Genomic DNA, 19791 nt, shown 5'->3' with positions numbered 1-19791 from the left:
GAGATGAGTATTTTACGTCTCACACATCCAACATTCCCTTCCTGCACTCTCCCATCAAGTGTTTTTCGCCTCCAATTTTACTGAGAAAACAGAAACAAACTGAAGAGAATTAAAAAAAGTTTTTTTCCATGCAGAATCTACCAACCTACCTGCCTCTATGCTCACACACTTTACCTTCTCCCAGTTACAATGCATCTAAGGCCCACCGGCAACGGTCTAAGGCCAACCCTTTCACTTGCACCGCTGGATCTTCTCTTGCCAAATAGGGACTTTGCTCCTGTAATCACCCCTTCCGCTGGATCATTGGTTCCTCCCCATCTATTGCACAATTCCCATCAGCATACATACAGGCTATGACAGTGCCCATCTTAAAAAAGAAATAGACCTCTCAGGACCCCACCTCTCCCTCCTGCTGCTGCTTCATTTCTCTGCTTTCCATGCTATCAACATGTCCTCACCTCCCATTTCTATGTGAGCCACTCAGATTGGGCTCTCACCTCCCCACTCCTCTGAAGACACACTGGTCCAGGTGATGGATGACCTCCCTCTTGCCAAGCCCAGTGGCCAAAGCCCAAATCCTCAACTTTCTTGAACTCTGAGTAGCAGATGACACCGTTTGTAACAATTAGGACATGTGTCTTCCAGGTGACCATGTTCTCTTGCTTTTCCTTGCATTCACTGGCCAGTCCTTCTTAATCACCTTTGCCAGAGAGACCCTCCTGTCCTTGTTCCAAGGTCTGAATTATTGGAGTATGCTAGGAACCTGCTCCTGAAGGTGTGGGCTAGAAACAGGACTTCCATCACTCAGGAGCTCATCAGACATGCAGAATCTCCGGTCCCGCCCCAGGCTTACCTAATTAGAGTCTTCATTTTAGCAAGACCACCCCCAGGTGATTTGGCTACATGTTAAAGTTTGAGAGGCTGAGCTAGGGCTCCATCATCTACGCTCTTCTTTATCTACACCGGGGTTTGCCAACCACACTATTGACATTCGAGGCTGGATAATTCTCAGTGGTGGGGAGCTACCCTGTGCATGGCAGGATGCTGAGCAACATCGCTGGCTGCTGCCAAACTAGATGTCAGCCACACCTCCTCTTTTCCCCCCACCATGACAACCAAAAATGTCTCCAGACATTGCTTGCCAACCCCTGTTCTCCATTTCCTCCCTCATGAGCTCACAAGTATCACGTCTTTAAATACCATCTGAACGCTAGCGATTACCCAAGGTCCATCTCCAGGCAGACCTCTCTTGAAACTGCAGACACGTGTGCCCAACAGCCTGTTCCACATCGCTGTCTGATGTCTAGTACGTCCCTCAGACATGACATGTCTGGAACGAGACCTCTGGGCTTTCCTCTGCACACCTGTTCCTCCCTCAGTCTTCCCCATCTCACTAAAAGGCCTTTAATCGGGCCAGCACTCTGGCCCCAAACACAACCAATCCATCAGCAAGTCCTGCCAGCTCCACCTTCCTGCTGTGCCCTGAACCCACCAATTCTCATCCTATCCACACAGGTACTCGAGTCTAAGCTGCCATCGGGCTCACCTAGCCCGATCTTCCTGTGTCTACCTTTGCTCTCCATAGATGGTGGATGCAGCAGCCATCATGATCCTTTCAAGACTTGTGTGAACACGCCGCTCTCCTGCTCAGAGCCTCACCTTCGGAATCAGACCCTCCCTGATCAGAACCTGCCTGTCTAACCTCAGCTCTTCTCTCCACCTCGCTCACTCTGTCCTCACTGCACTGCCCCGTGTGCTGCTTCAGGAACATGCCAACCTCAGGGCCTTTGCACTTGCGGTTTCCTCCGCCTGGAACATTCTGCCCTAGGACTCGGCAGGGCTCACTACCTCACTGGGTGTCTATTCAAACATCTCCTCCTCAGAGTGGGTTTTTCGACGGTCTATTTAAACAGCCCTCCTTCTGTTCCACTGTATTCTCCTACTTGGCTTTATTTTTCTCTATAGCACCACCGCTAACGGACCTTGGATATGACAGGTTAAATTGTTCATTGTCTGTCCCCCTCCTCTGGGCAGGACCTTCGTATTGGTCACGTTCATACCCTCGATCCTAGACACTGCCTGGTACGCAATGACAAATAAAGATTTGCCAAATCCATGACCCAAATGTAGTGGAGGCTTGCCAGCATGCTGCCAGTCCTGAGTGGCCAAAGAAATTAAAATTTGGAGCCAGTTATTTTCCTTTTACATTTCAAAAAAGCTGCCATTAGAGCTTCAGAGCTTTTGTACGTGAAAACGTGCTTTCCGTACACCTGGCTGTTGAACGTCTACTAGGGGTCCTCAAAAATTTTAAACAGGGGGCCAGTTCACTGTCCCTCAGACAGTTGGAGAGTGCGCACTGTGGGCCCAGGACGAGTCGGCTGCTAAGCAGGACAGGCAGCTGCAGCAAAAACACCTGGCCGGCCGGATAAATGTCTTCGGTGGGTGGCATGTGGCCCGCGGGCTGTAGTTTGAGGACGCCTGGCTCTACACGTTTGTTCCATAGAAATATTCCCTCTTATGAACAGGTACATAAAAGGGAATTGGAGCCTAGCAATTCCAGAGATTCTCATCTTTCGAGAGACATAAAAATGAAATACCAAGGTTTTAAAATCTTGGCAACTAATTCGAAAAATATTTAAACATATAGGTCCAAGAAAAAACATGGCTGTGGGCGGGATTCGTCCTGCCTACCACTGCTTTATAACCCCTGTGTTTGTCCTCTGCAGATACAGACACAGAGAAGTAAGGCCACTTGCCCATGGTCTTCCTGACAGAGCAGAGGGGAACTGGGACCAGGGAGGGTCTACCCGTCACTCCAGGCTGCCTGGCACCAGGAGGCCTCCTAGGTTCATTTACAGGTGATCACTTCCCTGGGATGCCATCTGGGCTCTTTCCTGGCTTCCCTGGAGCTCCATCGGAAAGGGGAAGGGGGAGGAGAAGCCTGCCAATCACTGCCCACTCTGCAAAGGAGTGAGCACGGGCCTGACTGGCCTAGGGAGGTGAGAGCTACTTTCCCTAAATGGATGTGTTTGCAGCCCATGAGGATTCTACCCCGAGGTCCTCTCAGCCTGTTTCCATGGGCAACCAGAGGGGGCATGCCATAGCTGGAGACAGGCATGCGCTGACTAGTCCGAGCAAGCGAAGAAGGGTCTGGACCTGAGACACAGACCACGCCCCGGCGCTGGTGGGGACAGACAGTCTCAGTGCTTATGTTGTCACCCACTGGTCTTGGGGAGAGGTGGTGAGGATTGGGAAACATGAATTTCAGCATCTGCCTGTCCCAGGGTTCAAAACAAGAGTTGAGGCTTGTGCCTAAGGGTGTAAGCAAATGGGGAGCCAGGAAAGTATCAGTTGGAGGAAATTAAGCTAAAACAAGAAAGTGAAACGAAGGTTGATTTGCTTTTTTTTTTTTTTTTTTTTTCCTGAGACAGAGTCTCACTGGTGCCCAGGCTAGAATGCTGTGGCATCAGCCTAGCTCACAGCAACCTCAAACGCCTGGGCTCAAGCAATCCTGCTGCCTCAGCCTCCCAAGTAGCTGGGACTACAGGCATGCGCCACCATGACTGGCTAATTTTTATATATATATATATATTTTTTTTTTTAGTTGTCCAGTTAATTTCTTTCTTTCTTTCTTTCTTTCTTTCTTTCTTTCTTTCTTTCTTTCTTTCTTTCTTTCTTTCTTTCTTTCTTTCTTTCTTTTTTTTTTTTTTTAGTAGAGATGAGGTCTCACTCTTGCTCAGACTGATCTCGAACTCCTGAGCTCAAACAACCTGCCCGCCTCGGCCTCCCAGAGTGTGCTAGGATTACAGGCATGGGACACCACGCCCCACAGGTTGATTTGCTCTTGATCACTCTTCTACCCTTGGGGTCTGAGGAAAATGTTTAACCAAACTTTTAAGAAAAGTTATGTCCAGATAATGTGCCTTAGCCTTATAAATCTCATTATGGGTCTGAGGGTCAGTGGTCTGTGGTTCTCACCTGCCCAGGATCCGTTCCCCCTCCTGGTGACAACACTCTGGCTTTCCACAGGCACCTGTCTCCATTTCTCAGTCCGTGAGGTTTGCGGGGGGCTTACCCAGTCACCCTCACTTCTCCAACCCCTGCTTGTCCCCAGGAGTGAGCACTGATTCCAGGCCTAGCCAGTTAGTATAGTTCAACCCCTTGGTTATGATGATTGGTGTAAATCAGTCAATGAGAGTCAATCCCAGGACTTGCGAGGGGGGTACAGGGAACAGGAAGTGAGGTCCCTTTGGACTGGAGATGTCTAGCTGGTGACATGTAAGCTTAGAGGTGCTGGTGACCATCTTCCCATGCCATCCCGAGAATAAAACAAACCCAGAGGAAAGCAAGTCCCAGAGACAAAGAGATGTCATCATTTGAGTACCTGGATGTAGCTGTGTCTGGGTTTTTTATTTATGTAGGTTAAGAAATTTTTCTTTTTTTCTTTTTTTTTTAGCTCAAGCCAATTTCAGTTGGAGGTCTATCATTTGCAACTGGAAGGATTCTAACAAGTAGGGATGGAATGGGTACAAGGGGCAAAGAAGGAAATCCATGTCTGTTACCTTCTTGCTGTTTTCTGTGAGCCACTGAAGTCTCTGTTGATAGAGTTCAATAGCTCTGTCAAAACACCAGAAAGACTCATTAGCCATGGTCAGCTTCATCACTGAGCAACACCCACTTGCACACGAGGGAGGAAGGTATGAATGGCATTTTAAAAAAAAATGTGTCTAAGGACTTGAGAGAATGTAGGGTAAAATCTAGCAAAGACAAAACTGAAGATATTAGTTTTCTAGGGCACCAGGTAAAATACCAAGGGGATTGTGAAAGAGACTGGGTATGTAGATGTTGCTCTGTTGGTACACATTACAAATGACTGTGGTTTGGTGGAACAAGGCGTGAGCTGCCAAGTGAGCGTGGGTCTGGGGGCATGGGGAAGTGTGTTCTCATGAGGAAGGTGGAAGGATGCCCTTGCGCTTGCTCAAATCTGTGTCTTCTCAGACGAAACTGTTCCATCTCCTGGAGACTGACCATAAAGGCACAACAGAGGCAATTTAGCAGCAGTTTCTTGCTGGATTAATTAACAAAATAACTTAGTTTCTAAAAATTAGGCAGGGGAACTTCTTGAACTTCCCTCATTGCAAACCATCCCAATGGCTGGCTGGAGACCAGCACCTACCAGGTACACAAAATAAGGACTCAGTCATGTGAATTTCATTGACTTGCCCTCACTGGGGGCAGGCAGGATTTGGGGGCCTAAAGGGGGAGGGACAAGGAAGACCTTTGGATATGAAATCATGGGACAGCGGGTGGTGGGTAGAGTCAGAAGGGATACGTGAGTATGAATAGAACTAAGAGAATGAACTTTATGCTAAGAATGCTTGTATCCAAGATCCAGCTCTGCCATTTACTAGCTGTGTGACCTTGGACAGGGGTGGTAGCCTTTCTGAGCCCCAGTTTCATCACCTCCAACATGAAGATAATAACAGGACTCTGTCTAAGTCAATTTGCCAAAAGTTAATTTACTGAAAGTCAGTTCTCTGGAAATCAATTTGCCAAATGACCAATTAGCTAAATAGACTGCCTTAAAATGTTGGATTCCCAATTAAAACTAATCAACCAGAATATTGCAGAATTCTTTAAAACCTGTTTAACTTTCCAACCTAATGCAAATTACTATAAAACTTAAAAGGTTTTGACAAATTTGGCAAATGGCTCATTCTGTGAGTGGCCATTTAGTAATTGACTTTTGGTTAAGTGGCTTGAGAGTAATACAACATTTGACTTGTCATAAGGGTTAAATAAGATAATTCATGCAGCCCGTAGCAGAATTTCTGACACATTAATAAATGTTAGCTGTTATTATTATAACTTTTTAAGAAACCTCAGGCAAACAGTAATCATGAATCATAAATCATTATAGCTGGGATACAATCTTAAGAACCATCTTATTTACTGATCAAGTAGTTTATGTAGCAAGAGATGTGTTTGTGTGTGTGTGTGTGTGTGTGTGTGTTTGCATATATACATGTGCTATTTAAACTCTGGTTTAGGAGTGGGGTGCATGCATATTTTAACATACACAGGAATGAAGCCAACCAATTTGACATTGAAAGCAGTCACTTTTAACCATCATACATCAGATGAAGCTGTTAGGTTTTAGGTGTTCATCCAAAGGGACCATGGATTTTTTTTTTCTTTTTTTTAAAGGCTGGTCAAGTGAAGCAGTGGGAGTGGAGAAGGAACAAAGGAATCTGTAACTGGTTGTGATCAATTAGTTGTAAACACCACTGCACTCGGACCAACCAGAACCATGGATTTTTAAAGGCTGAGAGACACTGATCTCATTCAACGTTTTCATTTGACAAAAGAGGAAACTGGGGCTAGAAGTGCCATGGCATCAGCCTAGCTTACAGCAACCTCAAACTCCTGGGCTTAAGCCATCCACCTGCCTCAGCCTCCCGAGTAGCTGGGACTATAGGCATGTACCACCATGCCCGGCTAATTTTTTCTATATATTTAGTTGGCCAATTAATTTCTTTCCATTTTCAGTAGAGATGGGGTCTCGCTCAGGCTGGAGTCGAACTCCTGACCTTAAGCAATCCTCCCACCTCGGCCTCCCAGAGTGCTAGGATTACAGGCGTGAGCTACCATGCCCGGCCCACAGTTACTTTCTGTCTGCTGAAATGAGATCACTGTTGAGCTCTAGCACGTTGGGAGGACATTGACAAACGTACTTACTCAGAAAGCTTTGATTCAAACTGGCAGACGATCTGGATGGAGAAATGTATTTTCTGCAGGACACTGGTTCCCTCCTCCCTGAAGAAGCAAAGCCTTATTGAGGGGGTTGCTCAGGTCCAGGGGGCTGCAGGTGTCACTGCAGCCTCAGGAGTGGGGTCGTGGGGAGGGGGAGGCTGTGGACTTACGGCACTGGCACTGCTGTGCCCTGACTTATCAGGTCAGCCAAGGTGAGTTTCTCAAACTTTAAGCTGTGAGTCGAAAGCCAATCTTCAGAGTCCCCCCATGCTGACAACTGGGGCTCATCCCCCTGCAGCCTCTACAAGACAAAAGCCAGAGGCAAACGAAACACTATGGAAAGAGAGGGTGACGTTAAGGGCACCCTGGGTTCCTTTCACACAGATCCCCAAGCATTGCCAGCTCCAACTGACCCTCCTTAAAGCAGTCTCAAAGGTGGCCTCGCTGAGGGAAGGGATGAATGCGGAGGCCTGCCTGCGCTCTGGGCCAGCTTCCCTGGGGAGACCATTCATTCCTGCCCTCTCACCCCATCCTGGATATGTGGCGATGTCACCTGCTAAGTCCTGCCTTGTTTGAATGTGCAAACATACAATGGCCAGACAATGCAACACTAGAACTCTGTCCTAGAATGGTCAGGGTTGGGTCAATGACCGTCAGCGTCCCTATTTTCTTCCTGCTTCCAACTCAGAACTCATTGAGAAAGCCAAATATGCCCCCAACCCAACCCATCAGATGCCCCACTTCTAATGAGCCTGCCTTCCGCCTCCCAGTGCCAGTGACCTCCAGCCTTCAGGCGCACCTGAAGCCTCCCAATTGTTTTCATGACACAGCTTTCCCACTCCCTGCCTGCCTCTGAGTCTCTGCCAAACACAGGTGACAGTGGCTGACTGCTTTGCTAGAGCAAGCTCTGAATAAATTGTCTCTGTTGTCATTCGGGTGGTCTGTTTATTTCTACACTTGGGTTCTCTGTATCTTTTCAGGTGTGTGACTTCTGCCTCCCATCAGTCTAACGGGTCCTCAGCAGACATTTGTTGACTCACTGGTGGACCAGGGAATGAGTGTATTCTGCCCGTCCTAGAGGTCAGAACTGGGAGCAGTGGGTGGATGTCTGAGAGGAAGAAATTCCCAGCCATCACAGGAGTCTGGCCATGAAATGGACTACACTCCCTAGATGTACCTAGTGACATCTGTGTCACTGACATGTTGCTAAGCTTGGGTTCTGGGTGGTGGCCTTGGTGGTCGAGCTGAAGTCGTTCATGGCAAGCATTCAACACTGGCAGTGTTTACTGGAAGCCAGAGGCAGAGTCCCGACCAGAGGCTCTGAGTCTACTGTGCCCTGTTCACCTCTCCCTGAGGTTGCCGATTTCTTCCTTCCTTTTTCCAGTGGGTATTTCTGAGCCCTTGACTATGAACTAGGCACTGTCCCTGGTGCTAGGGCTACCGTGAGAACAAGGTAGCAAGAAAGGTTCTTGCCTTCTTGGAGCTTACATTCTAGTGTGGACATATGGATAATGAACAGGAAATGAAATCAATGTACATGTTAGGCTTAAAGAATTCACCCTCCCCAAACTTCCATCCAAACTTCCTATAAAACCCACTTTCCTAGGGGTGTATTAGGAACGTAGCCTTTGCCAGACCCCAGGGAGATAAGGGAATAAAATGGAAAAGGTGAGCTTACTTTCCATATCCCTCACGATAAGGACTACTTAGTCCTCCCTTTTCTTCCCTAGGGAGATAAAGGAATGGAATGCAAGAGGGGGACTTACTTTCCTTATCCTTCCTGGTTGTTTGAAGAGGATTTATTTGCTCCTCCTGGAAAACCCCTCTATAAAACCCAAGGCTCTCCCCTTTTCTCCTGTCTTTTCCAGCCTCCACCCATCTGCACCCAGATGCTCAAAATAAACAGTGTTTTGCTGCACACGAGGCTCCATGAGTCTCCCTCTCGGCTCCGGACCTAACACATAACACTTTCAGAAAGCAACAGTTCTGTTAAGAACTTCGAACAGGATGAAAAAAAAAAATAAAGCAAAACAAAACCTGTCTGAGACCAAGGCTGAAAACAAAAACAAAACCAAAAATAGAGCAGGGAAGTGTGGTAGGAAATGACTGGGGTGGAGGGAGGGGGGGCACTTTAGATGGGGGTGGGGGTCAGAGAAGGCCTCTCCGAGCTGAGAGCCGAAGGTTAAGGAGCCAGCCCTGCCTGTGCCTCACTAGGGACACGATCCAGGCAGAGGTGTGCAGATGAGAAGGGCTGGGAGTGTGGGAAGAAGGCGGCTGCTGTGGTTAGACTGCAGTGAATATGGGGTAGCAGGACATAAGAAGCCACTGGAAAAGTGTACAAGGCCTGGGTCAGGCAGGAATTCTGCAAGAATTTCCAGTGCAGCCAATGCTATGTGGAATAGAAGGGCCTTAAATGTTGCCAGTTTTGGCCATGATTCCCTGAGGGTATGGACTGTTGTCATAATGAGATGAAGCAGGGATACCTCTTAGGGGCCTTGCAGTCTCCCCCCAAGCATGGAAATGAAGGAAAAATCTTGAGTCCCTTCAAGGGAAATTCCAGGCACCCAGCTAGCCTTAAAAAGTAAATGAGCAACTCAGTAAGCAAGAAGACAGGAATAACTTAAACAATAGTCTCCCAGGCGAGCTCAGAGTCACAAGCTGTTTTGGTTTCCTATAGAAAGTAAAAGATGACATCTCAACATATGGTCTTGAGTTGTTTTTCAGAAACCAGGATTTCCACCAGAGGGAAAATGCCAACTATACAGTCACAGTCACGTAGACAAACCTCAGATAAGAAGGAATTGAGGACTGAACTTTGATCAGGTTTCTTTGTTCTAAGTTTCTTCCTGAGGGCCTTGAGTGGGCCATGCCCACAGGCCATCAGCCTTACTAAACTGGTCACTCAGACTCAGTAAATTATGGCTTGCTCTCAGGTGACTCTGGCATGTGATGGTTAATAGGTTTCCTTATCTTAACTAACACATGTTATATCTAAACCTTAACATTCCTTTCTACTAACCTCAAGTTTTTAGACAAAGTCATCCTTCCTTCACCAATTGCTAACCAAAGAATCTCTGACTTCACCTATGACCTATAAGCCACTGCTTTAAGATATCCCACCTTTTTTTGGGCCAAACCCATGTATAATCTCCCTTTTTAAAAAAATCATTCTTTTAGAGACAGGGTCTCTGTCACCCAGGTTGGAGTGCAGTGGTGTGATCACGGTGAACTCCTAGGCTCAGGTGATCCTCCTGCCTCAGCCTCCTGAGTAGCTGGGACTACAGGCATGTACCATCATGCCCAGATAATTTTCTTTTTAATTTTTTGTAGAGACAGGGTCTTGCTATATTGCCTAGGCTGGTCTCAAACTCCAGGGCTCAAGCAACATCCCACCTTGGCCTCCCTAAGTGCTGGGATTATGGGCATAAGACACCATGCCTGGCCCCATGTATTGATTTGCAATTTTGCCTATAACTTCTGCTTTCCTGCAACATACCCCTGCCTTTAAAAACCCTTACTTGTAAGCCATAGGGGAGTCGGGGTCCTAAACATTAGCTACCTGCTCTCCTCACCTGGAGCTCTACAATAAACGTCTGTCTTTGTCTCCCTGCAAATCTCGGTGTCAGTGTTTGGCTTTGCTGCACCAGGCGAGCAGACCCAAGTTCAGTTCAGTAACAGCAAGAGGGGATCAGCTCAGCCCACTGCCACGGACACTACCCTGCAGCATCTGATGGCTGTGGCATGGGCCGGAGCACCATTTAATCCTAGCACTCTGGGAGGCTGAGGCGGGCGGATTGTTCGAGGTCAGGAGTTCGAAACCAGCCTGAGCAAGAGTGAGACCCCCGTCTCTACTATAAATAGAAAGAAATTAATTGGCCAACTAATATATATAGAAAAAATTAGCTGGGCATGGTGGCGCATGCCTGTAGTCCCAGCTACTCGGGAGGCTGAGGCAGAAAGATTGCTTGAGCCCAGGAGTTTGAGGTTACTGTGAGCTAGGCTGACACCACGGCACTCACTCTAGCCTGGGCAACAAAGCGAGACTCTGTCTCAAAATAAATAAATAAATAAAATAAAAAATAAAACTGCTGTAGTTGAATGAGCTACATTGGATAGGACAGAGGCTGTGGGAGGAGGAATAGGACAGAGGGTAGGTGCACACAGAGACATTTACTAGCTTTCTTCCATGGCGGGTGGTGTAGAGCTGTGGTACAGAACATAGCCTTGAGTGTTTCTGCATAAACAGTTCTCAGCAATGATCCTATTCCCCCCCCCTCAGGTTTGGTCATGAGTAGAAGGTCACTATGAAACAAGGACAATGAATATAAAATGCTGCCATTCTATTCCAGCTAGATAGTTGTGAATGCCTTTAAGTTCTGTGTCTGAGGCCTGCTCCACTATCTATTTCAAACGAAAATTAGCAAGTGTTAAAGAAATGTGAAAAACACACACACATAATTACAGCAAACACTTAAATAGCACTTATGACTAGCAAGCACTTTCCATATGTTAGCTCATTTAATTCCCCAAAGTATCTGCCCCCATTTTACCGACAAGTAAACTGAGGCACAGGGAATTTAAGTAATTAGCTCAAAGTTATCCAGCTAGTAAGCGGTGGAGCTGGGAGGCAAACCGCAGCGCTATATTGCCTCTCTAAACTAGCACCAAACTGTGACCAGTTCCATGAAAGACTGAGAGAGAACAGGTGATAGGGTTACTTTCTCATCACGTGTTCTGTGCCGATGAACGTCCTGCCCTTGAAAAGCACCGGCCTAAAAATCACAGTCCCTTGTCATACTCAGGGCAATGCTGCTCTATGTCATATGAACACTAGGTGTCGCTCTTCTCATCTTTCGGGACTCTACTGTCTCCCGGGTTGGTAACACGTAGGATGGTAGATTTTATAATTCACCTTTCTTCCATCTTTCTCCCATTTGAAATGATCTGTTGCGTTTTAGGACATGGATTTTGTATTGTTGATACGTGAAAATCCACTGTTAAACACATTATAGAGTTGGACTGTAGGCCATGCTGATTATATACGAAATTAGCCACTTTACATAGAGAATGGTAAGATCTTCATGTTGGGGCGATCTTTTCCCTTTCTCCCACGGGTCTTTGTTTGTGAGGCAAGGAGGCCCCAGATGTGGCTGATAAATGTAAGAATGGTCCTTTGTACACCTGGAAAGTCATGCATTTTGATATAAAATTAGATGAAATAAAGACCCATGACATTGTCATCTGAAGTCCTTGAAAGATTTCTTCCGAATCTCAAGACTCTATCAACCTGTCCTCATTTCCCTTTAATGAAACTTGCTTTCCTGTGTCAAAACTTGAGAAAAGTGAAACATGAGTATTTTTCTGATTGTCTAATTGCCAGCATTATAACTGTCTTGTTTTTGACTGATGATCATTTCATAGCTAGCATAAACTCCAGGGTAGCTTAGGTGGATTGCTGTGGGCTCACCTTGCATCTGATAACTTCTGATGGCAATGGTTGCCAGGTGGAATGAGTTCTAGACCATCCACTCACTGTCTTGGGAAGGCAGTTCACTGACACACAGAGAGTCAGCCTAAAACCATACTCTGGGTTATTCTAGAGGCTAATTCTCCTGTCATAACCCTCTTGCTCCAATGGCACTTCCTGAAATGGATTTCTGGCTCTAGATTTTAGGAAATACCAAAAGAAAAACAAATCTCAGGAAGGGGAATTTTAAAATTAAATGCCTTAGACGTCAGGCTTTGATAGCATCATCAGAGTCTCCACATGCTCCTTGAATATTTAGTGATGGGGCCAAGTAAGCTATAACATTTCTACAAATAGCATAGAGATTCTTCAGTCATTTCTAAAGGCAGGGGACTAGAGATGAATGTTTAATCTTTTTGCAGTCCTAGGATCCTATGAGCTGAAGATATTCTCCATTCCCTGGCCATGACTTGCAAGCATCACTACCCAGTTAAAGCGCTATGGTTTTTACCAGTAGGTCCTGTGTCTGGTTAATGTGTGTAACTAGTAAGCCATTGTCTGACTTTTGATCAAGTCCGTTCATATCGTTCTGCTTCATTTGCTTCCTTGGCTCTGTGTCCGTGTTTCTTCTCATGCTACAAAACAGAAAGTGATGCGATCAATGCCCCAGCCCTGGACACTGACCCCATGCTCTTCCTCTCTTTCCCCTCCAGGGATTCCAGAAACATTTTTCTGTGCTGTGACTGAGAAGGACTCCTGTAGAGTCCTGATGAAATGTGGACTGTGGGTTCATTAGACATTTTACTATACTGTTCTGGTAGTTGGATAACTAAAGGCCCTCAGGTAGATAAAAGATGATACCATGGCCATTTGCCCAGTCTCACTTCAAGGCAGATAATTTCCCCCTTAACCTCCCATGAGCAACATGCTGTTGCTGTTTTCATTTGAAAAATCAAAACAATTTGCTTACCAATGATTTTCCAGAAATGTATTATCTTCAGCATGGAAGACATGACTCGTTTGTGTAGCCATTATAAAAACTTCCAATATTTATTTTCCTAAGGAGGAAAAGAATTCCAGAAAAGAGGATAAATGCAGGATACAGACAATAGCTTTGGGGTGTATCTATGTTCAACTCTTTTTTAACTAATTAATTCAATAAATACTTATTGAATACCTACTAAGTATCAGGCATTATGCTTGGTGCTAAGGATACAAGTGCAAAAAAGATAAGAAGGCTTTCTCAACCTTGGCACCTTTGACTCTTGGACCAGATGAATCTGTGTTGCGGGGTCTTCTCCTTGCAAGATGTTTGGCAGCATCCCTGGTCTCTACCTAGTAGATGCCAGCAGCATCCCTCCCCACCCTGCCCCAATGTGATGACCAGAAATGTCCTCAGACATTGCTGAATACCCACTGGGGGGGGGATGTGTGTGTGTAAAATTATCCCCAATTGAGAACCACTAAGATAGACATTGTCCTTGTCCTCATAGAACTTATATTCTAGAGGGGAATCTACAAAATTAAACAAAGTGATTACAAATCATGGAAAGTGCTATGAAGGAGGCAGACAGCATGACATGACAGAAGTAGTCAGGAAAGGAATCTATGTTGCATAGGTAAAGAGGTCAGGGAAGGTGCCTTAGGAGCCTGGACCTTCTTGAAGGATGGAAATGGGGTGGCCATGTCAAGAGTAGGGTGAAGGCTGGACTTCACAGAGGGGACAGCTGGTGCCAAGACCCTGAGGTGGGAAACAGCATGGCCTAGACAGCAAACAGACAGAAGACTGTTAGGCCAGACCAAAGGGATTTCAAGAAGAGATGAAGGAAGAAGAAGAAAACCTGTTGAGATGAGGTTGAGTCCTCTTCTCTGTGAACTGCATCTATACTCAGAGGGGTGAGTCCCCACAGCCTAAAGTCACGGCTTATCGAATCAGTGTTAGACACATATCCAAGATGAATCAGATTCTCTCTCTGGGAATTCAGAATTAAGAGCTGTGGAGCTACCTTGTACCTTCAGAAGCAGGAAAAGAAAAGTGGAGTGAATGGTCATTCCCTGCCTTGGTTTCCAGGGGCCCCTCTCCCCCGGCATCCTCCTCTGTCTCTGGTTGCTGCTCCTCGGTCTCTTTGGCAGGCTCATCCTCTCTCTACGTGGGCACTGGTGTAAGTTGGTGTTCTTTGAGGCTACATAGTACACACTCTTCTCATTTCTCCTCTCTTCCTAGGCGATCGTGTCCACATCCGTGGCTTCAATTACCATCCATCCTTCAAGGACTCCCAGTTGTACGGCAAAAGCCCAGAATTCCTGCTCCAACTGCGGACCTGTGCACACACCGACACTGGATATCTCCACCTGGAGCACCTGCAACTCGCAATGTTCAAGACCGAACCTGCAATATTCCCTACAAACTTACTTGCTTTTCATTGTTCTCTAGCTTAGAGGAAAGAACCACCATCTATTAATATTTATACATAAAAACCTAGGAATTATTCTTGACACTCCCCATGTCTAATCCATCACTTAATCTTGTTAATTTAACCTCTCTCCAATCTCTCTACTTCTCTGTCTCTGCTGACATTTCTCTAGCCCAGGCCACCGTCATCTCTGCCATAGACAACTACAGCAGACTCTGACTGGCCTCTCTACAACCCATTAGTCCTCCCATCCAATCTGCTCCCCTTACCAAAGCCAGAGTAATCTTTTAAAAGCACACATGCAATGTTGCACCCTGTTCTTCTCTGTCCTGCTTAATCAAAGTCTTCTCTTAATTTCTAGGATGAAGACCAGGATCCTTCTGATGGCATTTGAGGCCCCACAAGGTCTAGCCACTGCCCACCTACCTCTCTAGACCTCCCAGGTCACCACTGTCCCGCCCTTCTCAGTTCCTGGAATGCTATGTAGTTCCTTTAACCACAGGGCCTTTCTACGTGCTGCTGTCTTTGCTCTGGAACATTCTTTCTCCCCGATTCTCATCCTTGACATTCCAGCTCAAATGTCGCTTCCTCCTGGAAACCATCTCCAGCATCCCGTTCTATTTCAGGTTTCTTGGTTTTATATAGACTTTCATAGAACTGTGCTCCTTTCTTTGAGAGCACTTATCTTAGTTTGCAATGATACATTCATTAGTGTGATTTTTAAAAATTTGTGTGTCTCTCCCATTACACTGTAAATTACATGACAGCAGGAGCTGTCAGGCACTCGATAAATATTTTGAGGAGTGGAGGTGAAGGGAAAGGAGGAGGTTGAGAAACTGCTTTGGTTCTCGAATTCTTAATTATTTATTGCAGGGACGTATGAGAACTGACTTCACTTTCTGCTCTGGGGTTCCATGAGATACCTTGTTCCTTATAATTCCCTACCTTTTTCCTTAAGCTAGCTCATTTGGGTTTCTGTTACTTGCAACTAAAAAAATACCAGTTAAGACATAGCAAGTGAGAAACTCTGAATAAAGTTGCAGCTTAAACATTAGAGTGTGTGTTCTTGTGAAATCAATCAATTAAATAGCCTAATAATGGTTCTGCAACTTGCTTTTCTTGTTCAGGTCTTTAATCTTTTATTCAGAGAATGCTTTGTTTTCTGGGAGGCACCAGGAGAATGTTGCAATGTCTTTCTTTCTTTTTTTTTAAAATAAAAACTGGCTTTACTTCAGTGAGCTTTCCTGGGAGGCTATAATGGCAGGGACTGTTGAAATAGAAACGCCACACGAACACTGTACACCCTGTAGTGTCTCAGTTCCCTCTTTTAGGTGAGTGATTAACAGCTCTTAATGAATTCAGAGCCCTGCACGACTGGATTCTGGGGTGACTTATGTGGGCAGATGGAGAAGGGGTTGAATTGGATAAAACTTACAGAACAATGTGGTGTGCTAGAAAAGGCTCTGGGCCTTTGGTTTCTTCGTCTGCAGAATGGAATGGGGATAATACTAGCTGCTCTGCCCCCTTCAACTTCATTGTCAAGAGGATCAAATGAAATCGAGAGTGTAAAAGTTCTTTGGAGAATACAAAGTACTATAAAAATGTAGAATGCCAAAAAAAAAAATGTGCAGCATCTTTGAGCACTTTAGCATATGACATGGAAGCCATCATTTGTGTCATGAACACTCGTAGAGTGTCAGAGAGAGCTGGTGCTGGGGGGACGGGAGACACGGCACCCTCCTTTCCCTCTGCCTTTGCTCAGATGAACTTATTAGAGAGGTCTTCTTCGAGTACCGGAAGTCACTTGGCAGCCCTTCCGCCTTGCTTTCTCTCCACAGCACACGCCACCATCTGATGGTCTGTTATTTACTTATTTACTCTCAGGGGCGGGGCACATAAACAGGCTAGAAGATCCATGAGGGCAGGGACTTAGTAATGTTCACTGCTAGAATACGTTTGCATAAAACAGTGCCTAGAACATAGTAGCTGCTCAAAAAACATTTGTTGAATTGAATAAATGCACCGAGGACAGATCCAGAGTTTAGGCAAAGGTGGGCCGCATTACCCTGGGGGAGGGAGTAGCTGGAGGAGGGGAGGAGAACAAACCAGCCCATGGCAGAGAGCACTTGGGTCAAAAGGAGAGAGGGAGCCTTGATTATTGGATAAAAGTAAACTTTCCACTAACTTTCCGGCTTGTTAACAGCTGAATCTAGAATTCTCATAAATATACATCCAAGATAAAGCTATCCTCAGGGTCTACACTTGTAACCACAAAGTTACCTCTACTCATGACCCCATCCAATCCACGCTGCCAGATGAAAACTGTTCCTATTGGTACCTGGTTAGAGCCCTGCCATGGCTCTGCAGCGTCCCAGGGTGATCAAGGGGGACATTCTTTGCAAGGCTTCTCATTCCTTCAGGATCCATATCTCATGGACCCCTCCACCCCAAGTCTCACCCTCCTCTGCTCCCTGGCAACCCTCACTTACACCCACGTTGCTATCTCATATGCCCCTGTGCTCAAGCTCTGCCCTTTTAGTCTGACAAGAAAACTCAGGAAGTCTTTCCTGAACCCCACTCGCTGGCCTCAAGCCCCCAGGGAGGAAGCCATTCTCTCCCGTGGAAGTCCTCTCGCGGCTGTCCCCTATCTCACATGGAGTTGTCGTGGTTTGCTCCCTACCAGCTCTACCACTCCCAGGTCTACTGTCGCACCCACAGCGCCTGGGACAACGCTAGGAACGGAGGGAGCAGGTGCTGAAGACCCAGCCTCCCTCAACCCTCTCTCTGGCTCAGTCCAGTCGTCTGGGCCTCCCCCCACCCCCTCACCACCCCTGTGAACCCTAGTGGCACTCACCCGCGCTCGTACTTCTTCGTTTATGTCTCCATCTTTGGAAAAAGGGCTCCTGCCACCCCAGGGCCTTGCTTCTCCCAGTTCTCACTTCTAGTTTGTCCAAGCTCCTTCCAAGCAAGGCAACAGTGAAGCTTGCCCCTCGGGAAGTGTTAGCTGGTCTCCAAGGTAACAGACTGCACCATTGCAGCTTGGGGTAGGGAAAGGGAAAAACCTTCCTCACCCCAGGGGAGAAGTTACCATTTTGTTGTTGATAACCACCTCTCCCAGGTCACTCTGCTTTTCTCCACCCTCTCGAAAACATGGAAGCAGGATTTGGACCTCTTTTCTATTTTCAGAACTTCTTGGTCCACAGAGAACTATGGTTTAGGCCAATAGAGCCCTGGTGCCTGGTGCCTGCTGCCTTCCCGTGGTAGGAACTGAGGAAAAATATAAGAGAACCTGTGACGGTAGAAGGGGGGTAAACATCTTCTGCTCTTCAGATTGCCTGGGAGAAGTCTGACAACCCTGTACCCCTGCCAGGTCCGGACCCACCCAAACCTGACCAGTATAGCGAGCTCAGGGAGCTCTTAGCCTCAAGAGAGACCATCCACTCCAGTGGCTCCTAAATCCAGGTGCCCATCAGGATCACCTGGGTTGTTTGTTAAGACCACATTTCCGTCCCGGAAATTGATTCAGAACCATGCTCAAATGTGGAAACATGAGTTTTTCACAGTGGCCCCAAGTGATTGTGATGTAACTAGTCCTTGGTCCATAGTTGGGGACCTCTCCAACCCTTTCTTTTATAGAGGTCAAGACAAAGTGATGTATCCAACGTCAACTAGCTTGTCAATGCCACTTATTTTCTCTTATCCAGGCCACTTCTCAAATCAGCCTTTACTTTCTGAACCTGTAGTTTTACAAGTTAGAACATGTGCTGCTGCTGGTGGTCATTATAGAGTAGAGAACCTTCGGGTGTTGACCCCAGCAGGCCGGGTCAGAAACAGCCAAACTCCTCAAAATAGGAACTGCATATCAACCACCAGTTGCCCTGGGCAGAGCAGTCACGGGCTGAGAGCAGCACCATGTGTAAGTCCAGGGCGTTTGTCATTTGGCCAACACCAACAAGGCAGAAAAGGAGAAAGATCAGAGAGCGGTAAGGAAGTCACAAGAGGCTGTGAGCAACCAATGGCTACTCTGTGAATAAGAGGTGAGGACTCTTGTGCCTACCCTGATGGAAATTCTGGGTCAAAGGGGCTGGCTAGCTTTTGAGATGCCATTTTTGGTGACATGGGAGCCCCAGACAGGTAGCCCACCACTCTCACAACTTTCTTTGCTCCCTGAAACATGGGTTTTCAACATTGTACAAGAAGTAAAATTCAACACTGAATACTTTGTTTCTGTTTTCTTCAGCTTGATCTTACAGGCACACTCATTCTAGATATATTTGTGCCAGAGGGATAAAGTTAAGACTTCAGGCTGCTGGGCCAGCCAAGAGTAAAGCTGTGTGTGGGCACCACCTTTCTCAGCTCCCCTCGGGATGTAGATCAGGATTGGCCCCATGTATGGCATCAGAGCACGACAGGAATTTCTCTTACCTTAGGTTCTTGGAAACTGATCAGGGTCAACTCATCTCTGGTCTTTTATTTAGAAGCTCTAACCTGGTCCCATCCCCAGGAGTATGGTGGGATAAATTTTTTAGATATTAATTTGTGTTTTGCTTCGTTTCTTTCCTCCATTTCAAATCAGGAGCATGTACTTCTTTTTTGGGGGGGGGCTTTGAGAAGAAGCACCCTGAAGTCAACAATTTTTTTTATGTCTTTTGTAAAAGCCTAAGTTAACTAAAAGATTAAGGTGATGTGCCAAAGCAGGGGAAGTGGGGAATGTGTTTAATGTCAGGAGGAAAGTGGGAGTGTAAAATTTTTTTTCAGTTAAAGAGACAAAAACCCAACTTAGACTGGCTTAAGGAAAAAAGGGAATTTATTTGCTCAAATAACAAAAAAAGAATCCAGAGATAGTTATGGCTTCAGGCATGGCTTGATCCAAAAGCTAAAATGATGTTAACAGAACTGTCTCCATTTCTCATCTTCCTTTCTTCTGTGATGGTTTGATTCTTCATGCGTGGCTGCCAGCAGTACCAAACTGCTCCCCCTGCGACTTAGCAACCCTACGGGAAGGAGAACACCTCTCTTCCAGGAATTCCAGTAAAATTTCCAGGCTGGTCATATGCTATGCTCATTTCTGAACCAATTACTATGACACCGATTGGCCAAGTTTACCTTCTGTGTCCAGCTCTGGAGCCAGAAAGTAAAATTAGCCCCATAAAACCA

At 46.3% G+C, this 19791-nt stretch overlaps 1 protein-coding gene across 1 annotated transcript in view; it reads right to left on the bottom strand.

The window, feature by feature from the left end:
• Positions 1-17929, bottom strand: part of VWA3A (von Willebrand factor A domain containing 3A) — a 54987-nt gene extending 37058 nt beyond the window's left edge. The window contains exons 1-6 of the mRNA XM_012790112.3: positions 17489-17929; positions 13191-13278; positions 12732-12855; positions 6924-7054; positions 6739-6816; positions 4563-4617 (exon numbers count right to left, since the gene is read on the bottom strand). Of these exons, the coding sequence (XP_012645566.2) occupies positions 4563-4617; positions 6739-6816; positions 6924-7054; positions 12732-12855; positions 13191-13252 (450 nt within the window). The 5' untranslated portion in view covers positions 13253-13278; positions 17489-17929. The remainder of the gene's footprint in view (positions 1-4562; positions 4618-6738; positions 6817-6923; positions 7055-12731; positions 12856-13190; positions 13279-17488) is intronic.
• Between the last annotated feature and the right edge of the window lie 1862 nt (positions 17930-19791).

The sequence above is a fragment of the Microcebus murinus genome, chromosome 19 (genome assembly GCF_040939455.1).
Source record: "Microcebus murinus isolate Inina chromosome 19, M.murinus_Inina_mat1.0, whole genome shotgun sequence".
In the NCBI taxonomy this organism is placed as follows: Eukaryota; Metazoa; Chordata; class Mammalia; order Primates; family Cheirogaleidae; genus Microcebus; species Microcebus murinus.
Note: the sequence above shows the minus strand (reverse complement) of the source record. Positions and strands in the feature narration are given on the sequence as shown.